This window comes from Notamacropus eugenii, chromosome 1 (assembly GCF_028372415.1).
Source record: "Notamacropus eugenii isolate mMacEug1 chromosome 1, mMacEug1.pri_v2, whole genome shotgun sequence".
Lineage (NCBI taxonomy): Eukaryota > Metazoa > Chordata > Mammalia > Diprotodontia > Macropodidae > Notamacropus > Notamacropus eugenii.
Genome location: NC_092872.1, coordinates 602353344 through 602371829, shown reverse-complemented (window position 1 = coordinate 602371829; position 18486 = coordinate 602353344). Strand labels below are relative to the sequence as shown.

Below are 18486 nucleotides of genomic sequence, written 5' to 3'. Positions count from 1 at the left end.
TTTCCATCAAGGAACAAAATGGTACAAATTCTACCAACATATGGTCTATGAATCTATAAGAAAGATACCTTACCTTTCCCCCAATCATGATGGTCCTTGGTACAAAGGATTTGCCTGGGTCTTTCCTTATTCCTGCAGGGTTAACAAAGGAGGTTAAACTGGGACAATTACTTTAAAAAAAATCACTTCATATTATATCTGTATGATAAAGCCCTTTCTTTCTTCACTCTAACATAATTTAAATATCATACAACAGAGGAAAACACCAAAATGATACAACTAGAAAAGAAAGGATGGTTCTTCCATACAGATGAAACATAAAATATGGCACAGTAACTGCAACTTAACTTGCTCAGAATAATAATAATAATTTTCTTCCCCATTAGTGAAAAGTTCATTTCCTTTTCTTTACTGTGTACAATCCAAAATGATTAAGAATTGTTAATAATTAAGAGATAAACATAAAGTAAGACGGCCATGGAAAATATAGATTATATGGTGCAATTTCCTGAGGGGATCATTATAATAATTTTAAAAATATCTGGTCACAAAATAATCTCATGAGAAATTCAAAGTAATTTGGGGAAGTAATCTGAAAGTCCTTGAAAAGACCGAAAGAGAATATTGCCACTGCCATGAAAAGCTCTATCACTGAACTATCACAGGATCACACATTTGTAGCTGTAAAGGAACTCAGTGATTACTGAATCTTTAAAATCGGGGCCCAGAGTACTAACCTACTCACTGCCATACAGATAATAATAGATATAGCCAGGATTTGGACTCAAGCTCTCTGGGCTCCACATTCAAAGCTCAAAGAATAATATTTAGAATCACACAATCAGATAATTTTTTTATACCTGCAAAGGCTTTTAGAGATAATTCCCTCATTTCAAAGATGCAGAAACTAAAAGCCCAAGAGGTTAAATGAATTATTCTGGCTAATATGGATAACAAGCAGAAGAGTCAAAACTAGAATTCAACCAAGTTCCTTCATTTCTGATTCTTTTCACTAAGTCACTGGGTTGTTATTTTAATTCCATCAATCAGAAAATAAAGATAAGCTAATATCAATTTCCCAGCCCTATTCAAAGGGTATAGCATCAGCTTCAACATCAGCTTCAACCTGGGTCAAGGGAAGAATAGGCTTCATTATCCTCACCAACCATCAAGCTAAAGTTGCTGAAAGCCACATGCCAGTGATAGAAGGCAGAAGTTTAATCATAGATCAAACTCACTGGATCAAGGAAAACAAAACCTAAGGCCACCAGGAAACCTCAGCCATCAATGCTGATTGAGAAAGCTACAATTCTTATCAGCAGCCTACAAGAATCAAGGAAATTAAGGGCTGTGAGATCAAGCCAGTCTTCAAGTAGTCCACGTTAAGCAATGTCTCATATGTTATAATATAATATGTTATAATAAGTTAAAATAAGAATTAAAAAGCATTTTATCATTATTTTTCAAATCTCATTTGATCCTAAGAGTTACGAGAGGTATTCTAATCCTTATTTTATAGGTGAGGAATTGGTTAAGGGAGGTTGTAATTTGCCCATAGACACAAAGCTATTGTAAAAGCTGGGATGTGAACCTTCTTGCCTCAAAGTCTAGTCAGGGTCCTACTGGCTACAGCACACTGACCTTGACCAATGTACCTTTTGTTGTACTAGGTATATGTCAGTCTACTTCATCAAATCTACTAATGTGTGCAATATGATTTGTTTTACTTTAGTCTTTGTAATACCACCACCTAGCACCTTTTCTTAAAGATAGTGGGACAGAGCACTGGCCCTGGAATCAGGAGGACCTGAGTTTAAGTCTGACTTCAGACACTAACAAGCTGTTTGACCCTGGGCAAGTCACTTAACCCTGAGTGCCTCCAAAAAAAAAAAAGAAGAAGATAGTAGGAGTTTAACTAACTGAACTGAAAATTACTCTGTCCTTTAAGTTAAAGACAATAAAGACTTTATTTTTAGAAATATGTGTCAATTTTATTGAGATGTTGTAAAGATTAACCCAACTTGTGGCAAATCTAAAAGTGTTTTACCAACAGAGAGCCAGTGGTCCCAAATAATCTCCAAACAGCTGAGGAATCCATGTCTACAAGATCAACCTGCTGATGGAATTCTTTCTTACAAAGCTACTTCTCTTTATAATTGATATTAATCCATCATATTTTACAGACTCGGGTAAGCAAGGCTAGGTAAGGCTAAAGTTTAATTAACCAACTCTACGTAGTTTTAAAAAAGAAAATGCCCTATAAAATTCAAATGCAAATAGCTCTGAGTAGATTTCCTCACTGGCCCCACCCTGAATATGTCATGCTGGATTTCAGTTTTAAGCCTATGCTCCTGGAATCCTCCTAACTGAAATATACTTCCCTCCTTCCCACCTATTTAAACCATTTACTCCATCCCTTAAGTTTCCCAGTTCCCTCCCTTGCAGCCTTTCCTGTCAGCTCCCATCCTTAGTGATATTATTCCCTTTTCTCTGAATTCTTATGGTACTTACAAGTCCAGATCATTTATATCTTGGGATCTGAATAAAAAACACCCCATATTGTGAATGAAAATTTCAAATGTGCAATTCTGACTAGACTTTTTAGATCCTGAAGGCACTAACTGTGTTTTATTTATTTTGCATTCTCTTCAGTGCTAGGAACAAAGCAGGTATTCAATAAGTACTTTCTAAACGAATGGCTTGATACTTTTTCCTAGGTTTTTGGACCCTATCTATCTACTGATAGTTATAAAAACTTTCAGTTCCACAAACAGATTAAATAGATCAAAATAAACTTAATTTCAGTAAAATTGTTTCCCTATGAATCACTAAAAACATCTGAGACCCACAAAAGTCATACCTCACTCTATGCCAAAACACTCCATTCTATTACTGGAGAAAAAGAAAGTACAACTATGCAAATTAAAGTAACAAAATTTGATATTTATTAATTAGAAAATGATAATTTTACTTAAAAGACAATATTCTTTGACACAAAAGATAAAAAATGTGGAGTAAAAAAACTACCCTCCATTTCTTTGAAAGCCAACTTAAAATTAAGCGTGTAAGCAGCTATTACTTCGTCTGGCTGGAAGAAATAGCATAATTTCAATTTGGAATTTGGTATAGCAAAAAAAAAAATTGAATTTGGAGTGTGAATCCCAGATCTATTACTATGACCGTGGAAAAGTCAGTTTCCTAACCTGGGAAAAGAGGTAACAGGGCTAAATGATATCTAAAATCTTTTCTAGCCCTAGATATATGACCCTAAAAGTAAAACACAAGTCTATTATCCCAAATTACCCTCTCTTTGATATGATCCATGGTCTGAGGGGAAATGACTGTTAGGTCTCTGATAACGAAGTATAAGAGAGAAAAATAGTTGAGAAATGGCGAAATGAAATGAGAAATGAAGAGGCTTAGGAAATTGTTGGGAACAAGGGGCGCTAGAAGGAGGAAAATGATGAAACTATGTTCTTTCAAACTATCACAATCATGAAATAGTTAATGCCCCACTGAAACCTGAAATGCTAAAGAAGCCAACACTTACGGTTGTATAGCGTGATGATGTGTAAGCAGTTCAGCAACTGCCTCTTGTACTCATGGATTCTCTTTACATGCACATCAAACATTGAGGAGGGATTTATTTTCACCTTGTATTCCTGCTCTAGGAAGGCAGAAAACTTCAATTTGTTTTCCTAGGGAAGAAAAAACAGAAGGAGGCATTTAAATTTTTCTTGATTTTTTTTTTTTTTTTGGCCTGGCAAATACTGTAATGTTGCTCAACAATAGCTTTAAGGATCTAAAGATATTCCAAGTATTCAGCTATTCCTGTTCCCTAAAGGAGAACATTTATGTTTCAGCTCAGATATAGCATTTTTTCCCATTTTGCTGGAAAACCAATGGGGATGGAAAAATTCATAGGTAGTCAAAAAAAGGGCAGGGGAGGTAGAACACTGTAAGGCTTAAAGATTAGAGCTGAGATGAAAAGATTAGATCATTGAACTGGGTCGAATGAATCCAAACCTCATAGAACAAATTCTCTTAATAAAAAGATTTGTTCTATAAAACTTGGATTCAGTCAAAGGGTTGCACTTAAGGACCTAGAGAGCCACATAGGGCCTCCAGGTTGCAGGTTCCCCACCCTGGATTAGACCAAAAAACAAATGGCAGAAAAGGGTGCCAAAATAAAAAGGAATCACTGAATGTAGAAAAGGGTGCTAATAACAGAGAATGAAAAGAATTAAGAGAAAGAAGAAGAAACAATAATGACAATTTTAAAACAGAATGTATCACTAGCATTATGTTAAGTTAAACATTTGGGAAAAAGAAATCAACTTTGTGCTATGAATTTTTTTTAAATGGAAGAAACACCATCAGATATAAATCAATGAGGCAAGGAATTCTGTTGTGTTTTACTTCAAGTTAGCTCTATAGAGATTCAGTCCTTGGTTTGAAAGGCTTCAAATTACATAAACTCAGCTTTTTATTAGCACTGACAAAGGTCACACAGTCATCAAGTTTTTAAGATAAAACCTGCTACTAAGAGACAGTTAAGATATACTTTTTAACCAACAAAGCACATACTCTAAACTACTACTACTTTTCAGTGGTTTTTCCATAGCTATAGCACAATTCTACTTCAAAACAAAAGCTGTATATAGTACTCAATCTGAGAAATATTGAAGGCATCTAGGTGGCAAAGTGGACAGAGCAATAGGTTTGGAGTCAGGAAGATCTGAATTTGAATCCTGCCTCAGTTGCTTACTAGCAAGGTGACCCCTGGCAAGTCACTTAACTCTCCTAGTCTCAGTTTTCTTATCTGTACAATGGGATAATAGCACCTATTTCATACAGTTGTTGTGAGGATCAATAAGATAACTTATATGAAGTGCTTCGAAAATCTTGACGTGCTAGATAAATGCTAGCTATCATTATGATTACTTTTATCAAATGCCCATTATGTGTCAGTGTGCTAGTGTGAGAGATACAAAGATAAAATAAAATGTGCCTGCCCTTAAGGAGCAGAGCTGCTCCATCAAGGAGTTCAACCAGGGGGATTTATATACAAAAGCAAGAAATGAAAAGAATATGTAGAGCAATACAAGGTAACTTCAAGAGGGAGACAGTGCAAGTAACTATGAGGATAGGGAAAGGTCTTAAATAGAAGGTGATACCTGAGCAAGTCTCCTAAGAAAGGAGGAAGGGATTCTAAGAGATGGAACTGAAGAGGGAGTGAGACCCAAATGAAGGAGAATTAATTGTGAAAAGGCCCAGTAGTAGAAGGTAGAAGCTTATACACTGGGGATAGTCATCCAGGATGAATGCAGAGAACATGAAAAAGAACAATATGAAATAATAATGGAAAGAGTAGTGGGAGCTAGACTATGAACAACATTTAGTCAAAGGTTAAGGAGTTCATATGTTTCCCAGAGGCAAAAGGAAGGTAATGAAGAGTAAGAGAACAAGTTAGTCACACCTGTGCTTTAAAATATCAATTTAGCAGCTGTGTGGAGGATGGGCTGGAGAAGAAACTGGAAGCAAGGAGACAACTGCAATAGTTCATTTGATAGGTGATAAGGACCTGCACTAGGGTAGAGACTTAAGCAAAGGGAAAAGAAGCAGATAATTGCAAAATATGCTACAAACCCAAGATAAACCAGATGTATTAACTGACTCTGGATACCAGCGAGAATTAAAGGATTATTAAAACAATCAAGATGATTATTATTGTTGATCAAGATTGTAAGATTACAAATCTGAGCGATTGGAAGGATGGTAGTGACTCAGTAGAAACAGGGAAGTTTGCAAAGAGATGGAGTCATTCCTTCAACAAATATTAATTAGAAAAAAGAGAATACATTTCTCAGCAAAGAACTGTTTTTGTGCAAGTTTTACATACTAAACTTATTCACCAATCTGCATGCAGTAGATGCTCACTAGTCTTTTTTTTAATTGAATTAAACTGTTACCATAGTCCACATAGAGTAAATTTAATCGCAGGATTTCAAATGCTCAATGTAATGATTTCACATAACTGTTACATATGATAAAAATATTCTGGAGTTAGTGAGGAAAAAGAAATCGAGAGTTATGGAGTAATTTAAAATGAGAAAATGCCAGAAAAACTTTATTGACACCCTTATTACCTGTTTGACTTTGGCCACATCCCTGATGAATGCTTCGTCATTGATCAATGGCAAAAGTTTCTTCAGTTGACTTAAATCAGTGAGAAAATCTTCCCCAATTTTCTAAAGAAATGCAGAAAGCATTAGCTGCTAAAAGTGGCTATGCCTTTTGATACACTGTAACATAATCAACATGGCATTCTTATTAATGCTGTTGAAACAACCAATTTTGTCGGTGCATTTCCCTTATTTTCATATCCCTTTAAAAGTGCTCAGTCCAAGCTACTTAACTGCTAATGGAAGCAGGTGCTTCCATCCCAATTTATAATCAGTAACTAATGGAGGCTGAACTTTTCTCCCACATTTTAACAAAAAGCTATAATATTACCGTGTACTCAATGCTACGAACTTTAGAAAAAGACACCATGTAGACTACTACTGCAAATAAGCTGCCCAATTCAAAGATGAGAGATTGCATTTCAATTTCAGCTAAAGACCTGAAGCAAAAAAGGACCCCTATGATACCTTCTCAATTAGAAAAATCAAGGTCTAATCCTGCCACGTCCTGCATTGCACTCACTTCTACTGACCTGTGAACCTTAAAGGTAACCAAAAGAAGGTCAGCCCTGGTCCTCACCTCCACAATGATCTCAGCCAGGCCTGGATTGCACAACAGCAGCCACCGTCTGGGAGTAATACCATTTGTCTTGTTCTGGAACTTCTCTGGCTCCAGTTCATAAAAATCTTTAAAACTGAAAAATAAAGAAAATAGGGAAAGCTGATAAGAGTTGCTTTGTTTGGAACTGGATAAGCAGGACCTCTTAAGACTCCTTTTGCTTAAAAAAAAAAATAGCCTCCAGAACTCAAACCTACATAAAACACCTAAGAGAGCACTTCATTTATGTATATGCATAGGACTGATTTGGCCAAGGTTCTTTGGCATGCATTCTTGTTTTTTTTGACTGATGTTGCCAATCAATCAACAACAATATTGTATACCTAATAAGAAACAACTGAATACATAACACAAAACACTATTAAGGATGCTGCATTCTAATAGGGGAGAAAATAAACTCATATATCTGTATATTATAGTGAATAAATAGTAATGTATACAAAGTTAAATATGATATATTTTGGAGAAAAGGACACTAACACATGAGGGGATTAGGAAAGGTTTCATGCAGAATATGGTGCTTGTTCTATTTTTTTTTTCAATCAACAAACCAACATTTATTAAGCACCTACTATGTGCCAAGCACTGTGCTAAGGGCTGGAGACATAAAAGTGACAGGAGAAACATACTAGATTAACTAAAAACAAATTGACTTTTTTTTTGGCATGCATTCTTTATGCAGATGAAACAAATCTGAGATGCAAGTAGGGCAGAAATGGTGAAGGAAAGGTTTGACTATGTATACTGAAGGTTAATTTTGGACTGAGTTCTTATTATATATATGAGTGGAATGTTAGATTCTCTAAATGAATTCAAAATGATTATGGCAGCACTATTCCTCCTAATCTAAAGAATCTAGCCCTCCAATCCCTCTGGAGAGCCTTCCTACTCAACAGTGGATTGTTAACTCCATGGGGGCAAGGACATTTTTCTTTGTATACCCAGCACAATGCCTTGCACAGAAAAGTCATTTAATAGATATCAAATTGAGGTGAACACTGTTTTCAGGCAGAAAAAGAAATGTGGAAAGGTTATAGGCTATGCTGGTATGGCATAGTGCAAAATATGAGGTATCTGGAGCTAGATCTGGGTTCAAGAACAAGTCACTTTATTTCTATTATCTGAGTTTCCTCACTAAAAAAATTAGAGTTAGTACAGACTACCTCTAAGGTCTTTCCCAGAGGGAATATTCTATGGTTTATATGAGAAAGACAAGTTTCTCATCTATCATTACTTCAAGACAGTGTGAAAGTAGGTAATGTTCTCAATTATTTGTGGGTCAAAGTCTCATGCTAGTCACCACCTTGACAGTGGCTTCCCTTGTCCACAATCTCAAGACAAACAAAGGAGGATAAAAGGAAAGGAAGGGTTGAAAGAATCCCTTGCCTCACTGATGCGATGGCTTCTTTTAGTTTAAGGCAGAGGAGGCAAACTTATGTTACCAGTTAATGGAATACTCAGACCACTGGAAATACAAGAACTTTCATTGAGATTTAGCCCTCAAAGAAATAAAACGTTATGCCAATACCTAAACTTTGGATCTTCCTAATCAGTCTGCTCCAAAATAGTACACAGGTATACAAAAGGCCATATTTACCCCACCGAACTAATTAGGTGCTTCATTACGTCAATTGGCTGTTTTGTACACAAAGTACACGGTTCAACACGGATGGTATTCTTGATGACAGGAGTGTGGCACAGAAGTGGATTAAATTCTTTAGATTTCAAAGGCATGTGCCTGAACTTAAGTCTAGGTACATTCAATGGCCCTATCCAGGCACTCACACAGAATGTTTCACAATTTCTGAGTGAATTCTTGCTACTCCATTGACAGCATGGGACCCAATCACACAAAGGTGGGCCATATTAATCCTCTTACAGTCTCCCTCCTCAATCACAGACATCCTCCTCAGTCGGTCCACATCCCCAGGAAACATGGCAGCTACATTCTGTCACCAAAATACAGAGAAACATTAGTATCTTCCCTTTCTGAACCCAGAGTTAATAAGGATGACTAAATATTCCCTTCCCCAGACACATAGAAAGGATTTTCTATTTCTCCCTCCAAAATCACAGAGCATAGTGAAGAAAAATGAGAGTAAATGTTCCCAAGTATCTCACACCAATTCAGTTCTAAATGCTAGCAATTCTGTATTCATCACTTCCTGACACCAATAGAAAAAATACACCTGAGACTAAAATTTTAAAGTATATTTTGCTTTTTCATAAGCTTGAATACTACAAGGTATAGTGGTTAAAATACTGGATTTTGAGTCAAATTCTCCCCTTTAATATTTACTGGCTGTGTGATCCCACATAGGGGGTGGGGAACCTGCGGTCTCAAGCCTACACGTGCCCTTCTAGATCTTCTAGGGTGCGGCCTTTTGACTGAATCCAAGTTTTACATAACAAATCCTTCTATTAAGGGGATTTGTTCTGTGAAGTTTGGATTCGGTCAAAAGGGCCACACTTGAAGGCCTAGAGGACCACATGTAGGCTTACCCTAGACAAACCATTTAATCTCGATATGGTTGAAGCAACACCCTTAGACTTATCTACTAAGTTACCGACAGTAACTGACAGGTTCCAATGTGTGTAAGGAGAGAGATCCCACACTACCAGTTCCTTATGCTGTCAAAAGCACACATCCTTCATGTATTAAGTAATACACTCAGGACAGAAGCCTGCTGTCATTACAAGGAACAGAAACTTAATTAATACTGTACCAGGGAGGCCCAACTCCAGTGTTTAATCAGGTATGAGATTCCTTCCCAGATTCCAGCAAAATAAAAAAATGAAAACTGGCACACAACTTCCTAACTGGAGTTCCTACTTTAATATTATGGCAGTCATTCTGGAATTCTCCTGGTAGGTATGGAGTCAAATCAGGAAGTCTACAGCTTGATTATTATATTACCCTTAATTATCCCTAACAGTACTAGATAGAGCATATACTCTAAATATACTCTGGTAGCTAAAAAAGCCTGTTAAGGCATCTGTGAGAGTTCACTTAAAGGAGAATAAATTGAAGATAATTCACCACCAAGACTAAATCATATTATATTTTCCTTTCCCCATCCTCTCAGTATGAGGGGCGTCCTCTTTCTTACATCCAAATGCTTCTGATTAACAGCATAGATAATCTCCAGATGTCGCGGCAGTAACTTTTCAAACATTGAAACAGGCCACCGCTCCAGAGCCTCAGGCAGGACAGTGTGGTTGGTATAGGCACATGTCTTTTTGGTGATTTCCCAGGCCTAAGAGTAGATTAGAAGACTTAAGTTAAATACAACTTTTAAAAAAAAGTCACCCTTTTCCTCAGCAAGCCAACACAAATTAAAACTCGGGAGAGGAAGATTGGAGACATAGACCCAGCCTGAAAGTATGGAAAAACTGCTACCTTTTACAGTCCTGCAGTCAGATTATCCTGGGCAACACTGCCCTCTCCTGCAGGCTGAAGAGTATAGCAAGACCACACACCAAAACTGGCACTGCTATTACATGACTGCAGCCATTTCAGAAAGAATACCCACAAATTTCTGGTTGAGATGGGTTGTTTTGGTATTCTATAAATACAGGAAAAAGTTATTTCTCTGAGGTTTCCTCCTGTTAACTCTACATTAAAGAAAAAGATGCAAGAATCCCTGTCCAATGTATCAGAATCCTCCTCCACTCCTCAAATGATCACATTGTTTGGTATGACCTTTCTACTACACATGTACTACTCAATAAGCCTGCCTTCCTTTCATTCACAAGAAAAATTTAGAAATTTTTTTCAGAATGATCCTTATTGTCTTCTCTCTTTTCCAATAACCTCTTATTTCAATTATAGTACTTCCCAGGAAGGTAACAGAGCTGCCTCCTATTTCACAGAATCAAGACAGGCAATAATTGAGGAATTCATATAGAAGTGTTAGTATCTGGATAAGCTAAAGTAGTTGTGTTATACTTGTAGTACACAGAAAATACCAACTTTCTTTCCCCTGGCCCCAACACTACCTCTTGCTCTTACCTTATCCCAATCCACCTTTTCAACATCCACTAGGATTCTCATGAGTTCTGGAATCGAGAGTGCTGGGTGGGTATCATTGAGCTGAATGGCAACCTGGAATTGAAATCAATAATTCTGGATTACATTCATATCTTTCCTCTACAGTTCAGCACAAGGACCACAACAGAAGCAATGTGAGCTATTGACAAGAACTTCTACAGTAGCAAATGATCCCAAGCTTGTCAGTGAGTCCAGGAAGGAAGCAATAATTCAACATGACATCTATGACACTAATCTGCTACTTTTACCAGAAACATGGGGATTAAAGAGAAACGAACCGCTTTTTCCTCCTGGCAGTAATAACACTGTCTGGAGTTGGAGCCAGGACACAAGATCATAAGGTGGAGCTGAAAAGGACTTCTGGTGTGATCTAGGCCAACCTCCTCATTTTACAGATGAGAAAATCTCTAGTAACACAAGTGATAAGTGGTAGAACTGGAATTTGTATCTAGATCCTCTTGACTTCAAATCCAAAACTCACTGCACTGTATCACAACCCCCTTCACATCTGAATACATAGAGGAATAACGCATTTTGTTGTTCAGTCATTTTTTCAGTCACGTCTGACCCTCTGTGACCCCTTTTGGGGTTTTCCTGGCAAAGATACTGGAGTGGTTTGCCATTTCCTCTTCCATCTCATTTTACAGATGAGGAAAATGAGGCAAACAGGGTTAAGTGACTTACCCAGGGTCACACAGCTAGCAAGTGTCTGAGGCTGGATTTGAACTCCAGGCCTGGCATCCTATCCACTGTGCCACTTAGCTGTCCCATATGCAAGAATAATGGGTGCTGACAAGTTTCCTGTGAGGTCAATTCATCATCACTTTGATGCTGGTAAATGATTATCAATGGGAGGATGAATGAACATCTGTAGTAATCTTCTACTCTTGTTCTTACAGCATCTCATTTCTGTCTCTGAATATTTAAGTAATTTTCTATCTAAGACATAATTCCTTTTTTTTTAATCATTTTATTTGTTTTCAGTGTTCTACAATCACTTCCACATATCTTAGATTTTTTCCCCTCCCTCCCCCTCCTTCTTTCCTACCTTCCCAAGTACCTCTCTGAGACATAAGACATAATTTCTTAAATAAACCAATCACATCATTTTCCAAACACATTGTTTTTTCCCCAATCAAGTAGAAAACAAGGTCAAGGAAATAATTTTCCCTCTTAACCTCAGCTTTCTGGGTAAGGTACTGAGACAGGAATAGGGTGTTTCTGGGAAAGTAACAAAGTAGACAGAAGGCTTAGACAGAAGTAGATTTCTACATTTGTCTTAGTATTCAATAACAGACAATAAAATCATCACTGCGGTGTGAACAGTCAACCTGAAGAACTAAGACCATAGACACATTACACTGTGTAAACGACAAAGTTAAATTAAAAAAAAAAAATGGCAGGGTTAAAAAGAACAAATTAGGCCCAACCCTACCTTGTCTGGGAAAGTTTCAAAACAGGTTCTCACTGGATCCCGGCAGCCAAACTTGGAAGACTTGAAGCGGCGAATGATATCTTGGAGAGTAGCTGCCACCACAAAGTATTCTTGTTTCAGTCGGAGCTCCTTTCCTTCAAAAAACTGTATAGAAAGAAGTCTATCTGTGATTTGGGCTCTGCTGAAGAGACTAGAGCAAGGGAAGTGACCAAAGCTACAGTATTCTGGCTAAACCCTGGTTGAGCCATGGGCCAGCAGAAAGCCTGGCAATCACAATGCTGATAGGGACAATCGTGGCAACAACAGACATCTGTAAACACTTAAAAGTTTCCAAAGTATGTGACATATCTCACTGAAGCTGAACAACAATGTGAGGTAATAACACCTCAGGTATTATCAGTCCAGTTTTATGAATGAGAAAGTTGCTAAGTTATAAGAATTGCTCAGGATTGCACAGTGTTGGAGACAGGATCTGAACAAAGGACTCCCTGATTCCAGCATTCTATCCATTATGCCAATGGTTTCCAAAGTGGGGAATAAGCCCGAGAAGGCTGCGGCCTGACCCCAAGGTTTACATGATCCACTACTGGCAGGGTGGGAGGGTGGATGGACTTTCTCCAAAACACCTCATCTTGCAACTGGCCTCCACATCTCTCCTTATCTTCAAACTCCCCTTCACTCTGCCTGCTTCCTCTGCTGTGCAAGCTCCCAACCCCCCCTTTCTGAGCCAGGCATGGATCTCTCAGGGCAGTTATAACCCAACACTAACCTGAAACCCAGAGGAGAAACTGTGCAGGGACCTTGGGGAAAACTCCCCTCCTCCTGCCCCCAGGTCACCTTGTGGCTACAGCCAATGCCTTTCGGGAGGCACTCTGGGGCAATGGTCTGGGTGAGTAAAGGCCTGCATCCTCCCCCTTTTCATTCTGTAGGGGGCAGAATCTTACAGAATGAGCAGACATGGGCAGGCTGTGACAGATCTGGAATCCAGCCTCAGATACTCATCAGCTGTGTGACCCTGAGCAAGTCATTTCACTCCACTATCTCAGTTTCCTCATCAATAAAACGGCAATTTTACATGTTACAATAGCATCAATCTTACAGGGTTGTTGTGAGGATCAAATGAGACAACATATATCAAGAACTTAGAAAAGCACCATATAAAAGCTAACTGCTGTTCTTATTATTATGCTCTGTCCCAGCTCCTGAAGTAATCCCCCTTCCAAACATCTCCATAAATGTCAAGGATGCCACCATCCTCCCAGACCCCTGACATTCACAAAGGCAGTATCATCCTAGACTCCTCATTCTCACTCACCTCAAACATCCAAATCAGCTGCCTAATCTTCTCCTTTCTGTTTCCACCTCTTGTCTCTCTGTCTTCCTACTTACACACCCACCAACCTAGCTCAGGTCCTCATTATCCCTCACCTGAGATACTGCAAAGGCTTCCTGCACGGTCTCTGTGCCCCAAGTCTCTCCCTCATTCCAACCCAACCTCAACACAGCTGTCAATTTGATTTTCCTAACATGCTCATTTGGTTGACCATGTCACTTCCCTATTGAATACATTCCAGCAGTTCCCTATGGATCTGAGGATCAAATACTATTTCATCTTTATCCTCTTCTTTCTAAATTTCAATTTTTGTTTCATAATGTATATAATAAGCAACATGTACATAATTTAAAAATAAGCAGATATATATGTATTAAAAAATTTTACTGATAAGGGCATGCAATCAAAAAAGTTTAGAGACTACTATTGCTCCATACCATGCTGCCCCTGAGGCTAAAAGCCTGATAGCCTGGGAGGAGTCCCTATGGCTCTTTTACAAACCTAATGGTGGCTCAAAAACCCTGCAGAGCACCCACTCCAAACGCAAGAGGGTCCAAGATTCTTCTGTGATTGTTATTATCCTTTTTTTAAGTCTGGGGTGGAACAGTAAGGTTGGGGTTGGGAACAAACCTGCCAAATTCCCTGGTCAATCATAAAGCTTTTATAAGAAGTCAAATTCTTAACTAAGTTTTCCTTTCAGATCTACTACACATAGGAAAACAGAACCTTCAAGTATTTAATATAATAACAATGAGTCCTCTTAAAAGAACTCAACTGCCACAATGAATACTCCAAACAGGGAGCCATCTACTCTAATTATATTAACTACCAAACAATAATATTTAAATCTTCAAAATACTGTTTTGAAAAACGATGATCCTATGGAATAGATGAAGCTTCAAAACACTGTTTTCTTCCTACCAAAAACAGAGCTGATACAGTGATAGGAAATTTGCACAAATCAGTGACAACTTACTTAATAAATGAAAGAAGTGGAGGCCAAATATTTTAGGAACTTGACCAAAGGTCGAAAACGGATTCATGCAAGGTCTCAGGGTCATGGATGCTTAGTTTTACGCTCTCCAAAAGCCTCAAAAAAAAAAATTTAAAAAGGCCCAACAAGAGCTACTTCAAAAAGAAATGAAAATATATGAGAAATTGAGCTGGGAGAGGGTGACACATTAGAATGTGAGAGAAAACTTTAGGACGCTTACTGGTAGCACAATTAAGAGTCACAAAAGGAATAGGAAGGCACTATTGGCAGCAAGAACTTACACTGTAAGAAAAAGTCCACTCTAATGAACCTCTAGTTAGCATTAATATGAGACTGACACCAATGAAAAGTACAAACTATTACTACATTCTTCTTCAAGGTCAGCAAACTCAAGGTCTACTGACATTTAAAGATTTCCAAACCTTGCATTTTTCATTTTTATTCACTTGAAAGATGTGCAATGCTACCACCTTGTTCATCACACACCTGTGATGTCATCAGTGTCACTTCCACTGACATAAAATATAATCTGTCTATAGATTATAGATTCCGTGTTGCCTGAGGGGTCGGAGAGCTAAGTGATTTGCCCAAGGACCCAGACCTAGTTTACTTGAATCCAGCCCTTCTGATTTCAATTCCAGTTCTCCACAATGCAACACTGCTTCTATAATGTTAATAATTAATGTATATATAATGCCTCTAATATGTTTTAATGATAATTAGAGTAAAAGAAATTACTACTTACATTATCATTTGGATATAAGACCCTGGAGATGTTTTCAGCCAGATTTCTATCCAGAACAGCTTCGATATAGTCCCCCACATTAACTACAGAAAAAGAAAGCTTATTAGCGTATGTGTGAATTTCTCAAAATACCAATATGGCTTTATCAAGTGAGGACATTATTCCCTACTAACTTCTGATGTTTTTATAACAGTCTAAGCACCAAAGAATAATCTGAATAGTATGCCATTCTAACTAAAAACTGATTTTCTGCCTTCATTTCAGCCCCATCTTTAAAACAGGAAAGACTATCTGGATCTTTGCATAAAATTCTTGAAGGCAAGAGATCACAATTAATTATCAATGATGAGCTCAAGCTAATCTTGATGACCAACATTTGTCCAGTTCTGTGAATCTGGTGTTTGGCAGGTCAAAATATGAAGTGAACTGGGAAGACTGTTTATGTTTCATTTGAAAAGAAATTATTTCTGAAGTACAAATAAATTCTCTCTGCAACAGGACATAATTAATAGGGCTGGTTCCCAACATTTCTAGTTATATACGTGCTGGACAAAGAGCTTTCTGGACCCCAAAATAAAGTTCAGCTATAGATAATAAGCAAAATGAGAATAAAATGATGAACATCTGACCTGATTCTGAAGACTATGTGGTAATAAAGGGTTAAGTGGGCAAATATCTGGAATGACCCAATTATAACTAAAGATAGGAACTAGACCTATGATTTCATTAGTGTCATGAACTCACAGGTAAGGATTTCACTCTCCCAATGCAGGCTGGGACCCTCTTTGAAACTTAGAGAGTTTCCTAGGGAGGTTAAGTGACTTGCCTTGAGTCACAGAGCCAGTATGTGTCAGAGGTCGTATTTGAACTCAGGTCTTATTGGTTCCAAAGCCAGCTCTCTAAATCTGGACCAGGTGTAAAATCAAAGGCTTTTTTAATATCAAAGTATGATAGTCTGAAAATATAAGTTAACTGCAAAAAGTATCATAGTAACAGAGAATTTCAGAGTTGGAAAGGATCAGAGGGACCATAATAAAAAGAATCCTCACTACAAAATGTGAAATGATATTGATTGAAGACTTCCAGTAACAGGGAACCCACTACCTCCCAAGACAGTCAACTTTTGACAAGAACTAACTGCTAGAAAGTAGTTCTTTACATAAAAGGCTAAATTTATCTATTTGCTTAGTTCTGCCCTCTGAGTCCAGACAGAACTAACTAATCCTTCTATGTGGCAGTCCTGCACATACATAACACTGATTATTGTGTCCACTTCCTCATCATGTTTTTCTTCTCTAAGTTAAATATCTGCAGTTCTTTCAATTGATCTCTCCTTTGCAGCGGTCTCAGGGCCCTTTAATATTGTGGCTGCCCTTTTCTGGATGTTCTCTAGAATCCTAATGTGCTTGCTAAACTACAATGCCTAAAACTGAACACAATACACTAGAAATAGTCTGACTGGGGCAGAAGATAAGCTATGTCTTTTTTAATGTAGCCTTAGACTGCATTAGCTTTGAACTCATTGTTCACTAAAACCTCTAGATCTTTTTCAGATGAACTACTATCCTATATTTGTGAAACTGATTTTTCAAGTCCAAATTAGTCATTTCCTTGAGAAAACAAAACAAAACAAAAATAAGTTAATTAGCCCAATTTACCAGAACAATGATGTCTACCTTTTGCAGACATTCATTTCCACAATAACCAGTGACCAATCTCCACTCCTAATAAAGAGCTTCCATAGACTATGCACTGGTAGGTACGCATAGTGCACAACTTAGGAATATTAAAATTGTTTCTAATCATTCTGTGTGTATTTTAAAACAACAAAAGAATTCTGGGAACAAAATAAAAAATACTTTGCAAAAAAGTGCCCAGTTATTGCTTATATCTCAGGTCAAGAGGAGAATAAAATGACAGTAAGTATTAGTGAAATATGATTACAATGACATGACACTCACATTCCTGAAGGTTGAAATCATTGGGTGCCTTAGCAGACCACAGCCGCATTGTGTTAACAGTGTTATTTTTGTATCCTGGCACTGGAGTATCATAAGGCATGGCAAGTACCACCTGTAAAGCAGGAGTCATTCAATGTTTTAGACTTCATCAAGTTTAAGAAGCAAGGTCAACATAAAATATACTTCATTAATGACTTTTCTATTCCTGACACTCTGGAGAACTGCTTTTTTTTTTTTTTAATGGAAATAGGAAACAACAAGAAAACACACAAAAAATGATGATTTTGCTTTTGGAGATAAACATACAAAGCCTGACAAAGGAGAGGGAGCATGTTAAATTTTTTTTTAAATCCTGGACTCAGGCATCTAATGTTGATGTAAATTCCTATCATTACATGTTTTCACTCAGCTCTCCAGCTCCAATCTCAACTGGATCCCTGGGATCTTTAGTATAAATAAGGAGAACAAAGTTCTAATCAAGTAGACAGACATATTCTGGGCACTGTCACATTGTAAGCTTTAAAGTTGTTCCTGCTAACCATTTAATTATAAAAACTTCTTTTCTTACTAAAAAGAAAAGATGAGTAAATCTGAAACACTATGAAGGTCTTCCAAAGCAAAACTGCATTTTTCTCAATCTCTGGAACTTGTTTCCTTAAGATCTGAAAAACCTGATGAAGAATAAACTAACAGATTTATAACTCACTAATTACGTAACTCTATGGGGCCACACAGTTGGTATAAATAATCTTACAAGATCCTTCTCCTGACAAAGAGGACTACTTGAGTAGAACATAGCACATGATTTGAGATACAGTCATTATATAGTTGTGGCAAAAAGTTGCATTTTCTCTGTTAATTATTTCCAGTTTATTCTGTAGACAGCTTGTTTTGTATATCTTTGTGTGTCGTCTCCCTATTAGACTGAAAGCTCGTTGAGGGCAGGGACAATCTTTTGCCTCTTTTTTGTATCCTCAGCACTTAGCACAGTGCCTGGCACATGTTAGGTACTTAATAAATGCTGATTGATGTAGAACTATAGTTAAATATTTTTATAAGGAAGATTCAATTGAAGGGGAAGATCCCCGGAAAGAACTGTGATATGAAAACAAAAAATATAAATAAAACTAATTTTTAAAAAGGCCACCAAAAAGATGAACCAG

The 18486-nt window shown here is 37.5% G+C and overlaps 1 protein-coding gene across 1 annotated transcript in view; it reads right to left on the bottom strand.

Moving 5' to 3' along the window:
* Positions 1–18486, bottom strand: part of PYGB (glycogen phosphorylase B) — an 86958-nt gene that overhangs the window by 18999 nt on the left and 49473 nt on the right. Inside the window, exons 6-15 of the mRNA XM_072634655.1 lie at positions 17324–17435; positions 15363–15445; positions 12291–12434; positions 10817–10909; positions 9915–10061; positions 8590–8753; positions 6766–6880; positions 6150–6251; positions 3551–3698; positions 74–132 (exon numbers count right to left, since the gene is read on the bottom strand). Coding sequence (XP_072490756.1) covers positions 74–132; positions 3551–3698; positions 6150–6251; positions 6766–6880; positions 8590–8753; positions 9915–10061; positions 10817–10909; positions 12291–12434; positions 15363–15445; positions 17324–17435 — 1167 coding nt within the window. The remainder of the gene's footprint in view (positions 1–73; positions 133–3550; positions 3699–6149; positions 6252–6765; positions 6881–8589; positions 8754–9914; positions 10062–10816; positions 10910–12290; positions 12435–15362; positions 15446–17323; positions 17436–18486) is intronic.